The following is a 9,492-nucleotide window of genomic DNA, read 5'->3' as shown; positions in this document are numbered from 1 at the left end:
GCATTCCTGCATGCATAATGAGCAGTGAATTCACACTCGAGAGAGAGCAATGAAATTTCTACCTACTCAGATTTCTTGAATTTGATGTAAATGTCTTCAAAGCAATTTTATCCATTCAAAGAATTTTCAATCTGACCGAATACAGAGAGGTATCGTTAAAAAAATCACTGCTCATTATGCATATGTGAAAGAAGGTAGATTTGAAATACTGGGGTCAATTTAATAAAACTTTTACAAGTGTAATTTTAAGTGTAGCTATTGTTTTCAGATCCTAAGACAATAGCTACACTTAAAAATTACACTTGTAAAACTTTTATTAAATTGATCCCTGGTTGCGGCAACGACTCTACGTATCGTACAACGAATTTATTTTTTAAACGAATCGATTCATTAATTAATGGGATCTACAGGTGTAAGCTTGACCTGTATAACATAGCAAGAACCCAGAGGGGTTGCAACTGCACCTTCTTGTACCACGGGTGAAAAAGTCCGAGGGTTAAAGACTGACGTGAATTTATTTCTTCTTTAACAAATTATCTCGTGAAACATTGGTACGTGTATCTTGGGACAGGAAAGAATATTTATCAATGTAGGAGCGTAAGAGTGTGGGAAAACAGAGTTCTAGTCGTTGAGGAAGATGTGATCAGTCATTATCATAGGACGACAAGAGTATCGTCTACAGAGGCAGGGTACTGTTTTGCTACGTATTTCTTTACCAGTGTTATATCCAACCTATATACTGAGCAGCATGCATGTCATAATGTCGAACTTTAAACCTGATGTTCAACTGAAAGAATACAAAATATAACGTATTTTTTATTCTACTCTTGGAGAATTATTTTCATAGTCATATTTTTGAAAGTAGTCACGTACTCATGAGACGACCTCATCTGGAAAGATAGACTGCAAAATAGTCCGTATTTTTGCGTATTCAAGTACGCGCGAGCAGTCCAACGAAAGGTCTAGAACGAGGCTGAAAAAAGAGAGCGAGACTGGGGAGAGACGTTAAAAATTCGGACTGACCGTTTTGCATACGTCAGTTTCGTTCGAATTACCCGCTTCTCCCAGCCACGGGCAATTCCCATTGGCTAAATTTCGATGCAAGCTGTCAACAAGCTGTCAAGTAATGTTTTCAACAAGTCATTCGCGATATTCGTACCACGCGTGATGAATTGATTTCTAAAGCTTTTGCTGTAAAATGACGGATGTTGATTGCCTGGATTTGCTCGAGCAAGAACTGGGATTTGTTTTAACATCGTAGCAGAAGGAAGCTTTGGAGATGCTGCTCAGGGGAAAGGATGTTTTCTGTGTCCTACCAACAGCCTTATTTATCAGATGTTTGTTCATGCAAAGAGTTCTTCAAGTTCCGTGCAACGGCGGACAGTCATCGTTATCACACCTCTGTAAAAAAGGGGGATCGGTAGAAAACACACGACTTTTACCTGATGCCAAAATAATTGTTTTCTTTGTCGAGTAGATTAAGCTTTGGAGGAAAACGTCTTGACTGGGCAAATGTGAATTTTGGCCGCTTATTAAATATATTTCATACTGAGAGGTCGTGACACGCATATTGATTTTCTCTGGTCGGCATGATTTGCCCACTGATGCAAGAGCATTTTCTTTTTTGGCCTCTTTAGAAATGCAAAGTTCTTCATTGCGGTTGATTAAGGGTTTTAGGTTGTTTCATTTCTCCAAAGTGCCTCCTGGATTTGAATAATTATAAGCCATTTTCTTTGTGTCCATGAATGTGACTTTTTCCAGCAAGGTTTTCTCACGCTGGGCCCATGCTCGTTAGCGTCTTTAGCAGGATGTTTAAATTCTCACGGATAGTGATCTGATTTATAGAGCCAAATCCCGAAGAAGTGGATTGGAATGAGGGGATTTATCCATTCTTTTCAATCGAAATAATTGTTCATTGTCAGTTGGCGTGATCAGTTTTTCTCTAATTTGGGAAAGCATCGCAACCCAGTTTCTAACCTTTGTTCCGCCGGAGAGCAAACTCTTGTGGAGAAAGATTCTCCTTCCTCGAGGACAACGAAAAGTTCGTTTTTCAGTAGATCGGCCAACTTTGGTAATGTTTCTCCTTTTCTGGTGGGGAAAAAAAAACACATTTTCGGAGCTTACCCATCCACTCATAAAATTGCCGAACTGTGTTTTGAAATTCTACAATTTATCCGAAGCGCTCGGCTCTTTCGGCTTACTCCCCCCTCGAGGAGCAGGCACAGGCTTTTTTTACTCACTGCCACTTCCACTCATTTTTGATCCTCTACTTTATATACTACATTTCACAGAGAAGCAATGCTAATGCTAGGTTTTTTTTCTCTCGCCTCACACGCCTTACGGGCGTGTGAGGCTCGCGCGCACTTCGCGCTTAAGACTCTTACGCCACGCTTTACCGATTTCTTTACTGATTTCGAGAAAAAAGCCGATTGTTTTGCATTCTACTGGAAAGAACATTTTTCTCACTTTCTCTCGGAGAAAGACGTATAATACGGTCAAACATCAGTACTATGCAGTAAAATCTCAGTACCATCTTGTTCAATCCCCGATATCAGGATCTAATAATCTTGAGAGCATAGTTTAAAAAAAAAATTGCGAAATCGTTAAGAAATACTGCATAAACCCGAATGAAAGATTGTATAGTGTTCCTAGTCAGACTTAGAGTTTGCTTAACAGCAAAAAAAAGGCCGAAATTACCTCTAATTTTGCCTATTTTATCAATATTAGTTGTATTGTTTGTTTATCAGTTTTCTCAAAAATGCCGCGCACCTCACCTTGACCTCTAAACATCAACTTTGACATCTTACCTGAATGGCAACTTACTTATATTCTTTATTTTATTTTATTTACTTTTTATGAAAGAATCCCTTCTTATTTGAACATACCATTTTCAGTAAATAATATCGTGAGCTGGAATCCCCGGTATTGAATAAAACCATCAGAGCGAAATGTTATTAATGCGTAGTTTCCATTGACCAAAACTACCTTCCCACTAAGTTCGCTCCCACAATATGTACCAAGTGCTCTGTTGTTATCATCTACAATCCTCAAATAATCATACCTAGAGGGGAAAAATTATGTTTTTTACTTTTCAAGGGCAGTTAAATTCATAGAAATAACCCTAACCGCCAAGAGAATATAAAAGCCTTCTATGTTCTCCTGCCTCAACTAATTGCGAGTCGTTCTTTATGGTGGAGTTAACGAAACTCTAAACGTTTCTGCGGAATATCAAGCCGCCGATCAAATTCTTTCATTTTATGTTGCACTTGAGTCACTCCCGAGCAGTCGAATTGCCCCAGTCTACAAATGGCAATTAACGTTAAACAAAAGGCTTTTATGTTCTCTTGCTTTCGACCTACTTACAGATGACAAAGGCCTGTAAAAGGGATTTCACTCATCTCAACTCACGTAAAAGCCTTGAGGCGTGAAATCTTAATTTGGATTTTCAAAAAGCTATGGCATTTTCCAGATCGAAAACCATATCATTGGTCAGATCTCGATTTAGCCAATGAGAGGTCTCTACACCTTTTGAGCCTATCTACGAGCACCAGCAACGAACATTCGATTTTGTAAATAATAGTTTATGAATTTTGTTCATTAGGCTGCGAAACAGCCGACTCCCATCGCTCTCTGCCGCTAGGAACATTTTGAGAGAGAGCCGTCTGCGCCGAAACAACAGAAATACCATACTGATGACGTAAGAACTGTCACCTGGTCAATGGCTAATGAATGCACTGTTTACGCAGTATTTTAGGAGAAGAAAGAATCGAAGAAATCGTAGAAATTATATCTTTTTCGGAAGAAATCTTTCACAAAATATCATGGTTTCTATATGTGTTACTCTACTTCAATTTTTTATCCGAGAGCAAATGACACATTTCAGGGACCCCATTTTGGGGGTGGTTTGGCTCCACTTAATCTAACAGTGCGGGAAGGGGATCGTTAAAATCTTGCTATGGCGTTAAATTTTGCTTGTTGTGGCAGAAAACGCTGTGTTATGTCAAAGGAATTATGATGGCTTTTTGTGTTATTTCTTTTATCTAATAATTACTATTACTTTCCAAATCAACATTCAAAGTTTTGTTGATTTTCAGCCTTGAATTAAGCCCCGCAACGCGAGCGTTGGATGGGGTGAACCAAAATTGTCTCAAAAATTCGAGAGTTTTAAATATACAGTCTAGCGGATTGGGGCCGTTAAGTACAGGTACATGAAAGTCTTTCAACTCACAAGAAATGAGCGAAATCTATTTTTCACGCCATGTCGACCAGACCGCTAATTTACTAGCAAATACTCTTTAATTCTTTTAAGAATTAAAGAGTATTAAAACGATTAAAGAGTATCAGTGTGTTTTACATTCTTCTTCTTACATTCTTAATTTAACATTAGAGGGCTATTCTCATTGGCCGGTGTTTTTCCCGGCGGGATATACTTACCTGCCTGGCCTGGGTTTTGAGAAGCCTGATTTTGTCTTATTTCTAGGCCTAAAATCACAGATCCGCAAACTTGCAGCGTACAAGCCGAACGTCGGAAGTCGTGAGTATGTTTTGACCAGCAAAAATGTTACGTTTTAGAGTAACAAGTATTACTTCAAGTTACGTTTCTATTCTACTCTTACCAAAGCCGAGTCAGTTAAGTGGTTTTCAATTGTTTGTCATCTGTCACGTCAACTTTAAATGGCAAAAGTGAATCTGTACCACGTGACCAAGTTTTTCCTTTTCTTGACGTTAACGGTTCATGACTTCTACAAAAAAGTTAATTAAATTGTTTCACGCCAGTTTTATCCATAAGAATTGATTTGAGCTGTTTTTACCCGCTATTTTTTATTTGAGATATTCTCAACTTGAATCTAACGTTTGCCGTTTGCAGTTAACGTGACTCTAAATCTCTCTATTGTTAAAAAATTACTCACCCGCATTCCAGTTCAAGAGTTGAAAAACTGATCTTCAGTGCCTTTCCTGATGGAATAGAAACGTTGTACACACAGTGCACGTTATTTGGGTATTTTCTTGGAAATCCAGGACTTGTCAAGGTGTTGTTTACCACAGAACCACATTCTACAATTCAGATTGTAATTTTACACGTCAACTTGCTTGTGTTCTCTTAATCAATAGAGAACTTTGAGGTGTCGCCCTCAATGTTCTTTTTTCTACGGTTTTTGCTTTTTCAAAAATTTTAGATGACATAATAACTAATTAACACGAATTTCCTAAATCCCACTATTTTCCCACAGGTTTAAAAATGCAATGTCGTACTCAACTTACAGGGTATCACCTGAAATCAAATCTGACCTAGGGTGATTGAGTTTTTGAACACAATAGGTGGATCACGAAAATTGCCAAAAAAACAACTTAAACAAGAAAATTTGCGAGATGTTTGATAGTTAAACACTAGTTTCTGCTTTCTCAATGTCAGCTGATTGGGTGGACGGACAGGAGAAAAATAGAGGCGTAGTCATGATATTCTGCGCGATAAAAATACAAGGGAACCCCCAAAAAACGCGGTGAAGGTGAAGATGTCCGTAAACAACTTTTTTCATGGAAGATAAGGTATTGCAAGTGTGTAGTTCCATGTTTTGCTAAAGTTCTCCGTATATTCCTATTAGCATAGTACACACTGCCAAAATAGAGATCAGACAATGCTTGAAAGACCATGAAGTGGTCGCTTAAAAGAGGTTAAAACCAATGGAAATCATTAAACCGTCAGACCCAAATACTGGTCGCAGTCGCTTACAAGAGGTGGTCGTTTACTAGAGGTACCAACTGTAGGGCTTTCACTGGGAAAGTTTTGGTGTTTTGGTTAGATGGTCACTTATTTACGAAAGGCAGTCACTTACATAGGTTGGACTGTACAATATACTCACTTGAATCAGCACTCTGAGTTGAACTGTAACACAGCATCAGCGATAGCACAAATACAAACTTCATCCTCCTGTTTAAGTAAAACGTGATGTTAAGGTGTTGTTCAGAAGGCCGCGGGAGAGGAGGGTAAGCAGAATCAATGAGTTTCCCTGTTACAATTGTTGAATAAAATAATTATTAACTCTTCTTTCCCTTTTTTAATAACTTCGAGGAAAACAATCAGGGGTACCCAACGACGGTTTGCTTCAAAATACGTTGAAAACACTTTTTAGGCTATCCAGAGTACTTTTAGATCTCTAGAAATGCATTCTAAGCGGCGCTACAAAATTTGTATCTGTTCGGTCATCCTAGGGGATATTAAATCTTTTCGAAATTGCAAGGGCTTCAGTATTTTTCTTCCGAAAATTTTAGGTGTAATTTAACGTTTTACGAAAGTAAGAATTTTTCTGATTCCTCTCTCCATCACAGTAGTTTAGAATCCGAAAATTTTAGGTTTCGTTTTTCTACGAAAAGTAGTACAACCTGGGTAGTAAAATATTAAAAATTAAACTTCTGAAAATCGTAGGAAATTTATTAGAAAAGCTTGGAAAATTGTACATGAATAGAACGTTCATCTAGAAATTTTTAGCCGTCGTCAAGCAAAAGAAAATTTTACGCAAAATTTGCTTCTCCGACAGATATTTTACAGAAAACGGTCGTTGGGTGCCCCTGAACAAGAAAATGGAAAATTTAGTGGCATTTTATGGTTGGTACAACTCAATCCCGTTACTTTTTCTCGTACCAAAAAAATACTACCATTTGAGTTTGACGGAAAATTTTCACCGAGATCGCCGTATTTCCGTATGCGTTCTAGCCAACCGCTGTTTTCCTTTTGACTAAGTGGGTAAAAATAATGTTCGAACAATTTTTAAATTTTCGCATTTTATAGACATCACTATTCACTCCCTCAAGTCATTTAACGTCTGAAAGGCGGACAGCAAATATTTATGAATTTAGATAATTTTCTTTTCAAATGATCCCCTGGCTACATTTAATGACACCTCTAATTGGCACAACGATCACGGCATATGCCATCAGTTCCACTATACACGAAGTCTCTTTATTCGGTTTAAAAGGAAACTATTGGAATAGAAATAGTAACACAAAAAGAAATTGCTTCGGTCCATGATTATTAATTTTAAAGAAAACAAGAAATGGGTGATGAATAAAATTACAACTTTTTAAATCTAGTAATGGTATCCCTGGCAACGTGTATTCTTAAAATGACATACTGGGAAAAGGTGGCAAAAAGACCAATTATGAAATAACAGTCAGTCCGCTAGAAATAAACATCAGCATCTGTTTCGGGTCACATGTATTGCCGCGTGTTCACTTCCGTTTTAATTGTGCTGGTTTTCGCTGCGTTTTCACCCGTTCTTTTAGAACATCTCGGTCTTCAGCTTTTCCTTTTTGATAATGCTTGATGTGGTGCAATTTTACCCCTAGTTTGATTTTTTTTTTGTCCTTTTATTCGCAATTCATTGCCTTATAATTCTGAGCAAGATTCTGAGAGCTGATTGGCTAACTAAAGTGCATTAATGGCGTGGAACGCACCATTTTCAGTTTTTTTCACGCATTGATGACATCTTTTCTCTTCAGCGATGTTCTATAAAAATAGTCAGAGTTTTTTAACTTTAAATTAATTTACAATGTGATTAAACTTTCATTTGAAATCTTAATATTCAGTTTTGCTTATGTTGCTATTTGAAAATAAAATATATTTCTAAACTTTTTGCAGCTGGGACCGTTGTTGTTCAAATAGAAATCGTCGCTTTTGCAATGCAGAGCACTCAGCTTAGTTTGAATATTCAAAGATTTAGAGACTTCTTGTTCTTGCTCTCTTCTTGGGATGCAAAAAGACCAGACACGAGAGATCGGCGGAAATAAAGCCGAATGAATGAAGCCACAAGATGAGTGTACAAAGACGGAAATCTTTATGTTATACTGCGCCTAGTTATAGTTCGGTATTTGAACTTCTCTTTTTTTTTACAGCCAGCCTGTCCGTGTTTTGGCCGGTAAGGCACTGACTCGGATAAAGGCGGATTCCCACTGTCGCATAATTTTTACGTGCGTACGCACTTAAATTTTACGCGCGTAAATAAAATAGATACAATGTATGAAAGGACACGCGTAAACGTAAAAGTTGAACCTCGCTCAACTTTCACGTTTTACTCGTGGCCTTTCATACATTACCTCTATATCATTTACGCGCGTAAATTTTACGTGAGTTTGCACGGAAAAATTTCGCAACAGTCTTAACCCTTAACTTAGTACAACATTCAAAAACAGAGAATAAATTAAATTGAAACCGAGGGTATAGAATTGAACAACTACATGTGCATATTTCCACTTTCCGGAGAAGTCCGCGAGCGAGACTCTTCTGTGTATTTACTCGTAAAGGATATTTACCCGGACCGGAGCGCAGTACTGAAGAACACGGCATTGACACTACAATCAGGTTGAGGTCTACTGTTTATAAGTAACATAACTCGGTATAACTTATTCCCCTTTGTGGTATTTTCTTTTTATATAAAGGCCATATGCCTATTGTACGTTGCTTTTAAAGTTTTGCATAAACCATTGGCATTAAACTGTACTACAATCATGAGCTTTGATCAATTTTTATCGGCAGCAACTCTTCCTTTCTTCTCAGTCTTATAATTAATGCCAGATGGACATTCATGAAATAAAAAAGAGAACAAAAAAAAAGAAAGAAAAAGTAAAGTAAGTTAAGGATATTCCTTTCGTTTCATGGAAAGTAGTTTTTAAGTCTCAAATACCTGAAAGATCATACAGCATTAGGAATGTTGATCCTGAGTTTTAGCCGTAGGGAAAGCTTGAAGCTGAAGGAAAAATTCTGTTTTATCAACAGGAACTTTAAAACGTTTCCAGCTGCTGTTTATAACAACTTTGAAAACAAAAGCGTTTGACTGAAACGAGCATTAAGTAAAACGTCAAGTAAATTTGGCAATTGTAGGAAATTCACCATATTGAAATGGATCGATAATTCCTCAGCAGGTTTTTACAGCGTTATAGACTGAAGCTATTAATTATTTTTGTATCCCTTTTGAAAGGGCAAAAATATAAAATAACGTTTTGAAAAAGAAGAAAATACCATTTTACCCTCTGTAGAAAAGCGTGAAATTTTACCAAAAGATTTCATGCAGATAAATTTCGCATAATTTATGCATGCATTTTAAGAAAAATAAAAATTTATGTATATTTTTGCAATAATATTGTGTTTTTTGAAGGAAAAAGCTAATAAAAGCGGTTTCCTCTGACATCGCAGAGACCGACAATATGCCTCAAATAATGAACGAAGCATAATTTACTATAAATTCATTTTTATAGCGCCACCAGCTTCGATTCAGATTAATTTAAAAACTTTATCGTCAATTTGTGGTTCAACTCCCAATATTTACTTCATTCTAACGCATTGATGGGCTCCTGATGAGAAGCAAGAATTGATGACGACCAGGATGTATTCAAACTTATTCAGGGGCAGCGGGTGAGGTGAGAGTAGTTTATCAAATTTTTACACTGGACCCATGTTCATAAAAAATGACGCCTCTTCCGGTACTACTAGGTGCTGAT

General features: G+C 37.2%; 1 protein-coding gene across 1 annotated transcript; it reads right to left on the bottom strand.

Moving 5' to 3' along the window:
• Positions 1 to 721: 721 nt before the first annotated feature.
• Positions 722 to 5,925, bottom strand: LOC140938053 (CUB and peptidase domain-containing protein 2-like). Its single transcript, XM_073387594.1, has 4 exons — positions 5,862 to 5,925; positions 4,911 to 5,055; positions 2,986 to 3,061; positions 722 to 787 (listed from the first exon to the last, which is right to left on the bottom strand). The coding sequence occupies exons 1-4, from the start codon at positions 5,923 to 5,925 to the stop codon at positions 722 to 724; spliced, it is 351 nt and encodes a 116-aa protein (XP_073243695.1).
• Between the last annotated feature and the right edge of the window lie 3,567 nt (positions 5,926 to 9,492).

The sequence above is a fragment of the Porites lutea genome, chromosome 5 (genome assembly GCF_958299795.1).
Source record: "Porites lutea chromosome 5, jaPorLute2.1, whole genome shotgun sequence".
Classification (NCBI taxonomy): domain Eukaryota; kingdom Metazoa; phylum Cnidaria; class Anthozoa; order Scleractinia; family Poritidae; genus Porites; species Porites lutea.
Note: the sequence above shows the minus strand (reverse complement) of the source record. Positions and strands in the feature narration are given on the sequence as shown.

Coding starts and splice junctions, on each gene's coding strand:
- LOC140938053 (XM_073387594.1), bottom strand. CDS start 5,925: ATGAAGTTTGTATTTGTGCTATCGCTGATGCTGTGTTACAGTTCAACT. Junction 3,062..4,910: donor ACTCTTGAACTGGAATGCGG/GTGAGTAATTTT, acceptor TTTCCCCTCTAG/GTATGATTATTTGAGGATTG. Junction 788..2,985: donor GGAGCGAACTTAGTGGGAAG/GTAGTTTTGGTC, acceptor GTATTCTTTCAG/TTGAACATCAGGTTTAAAGT.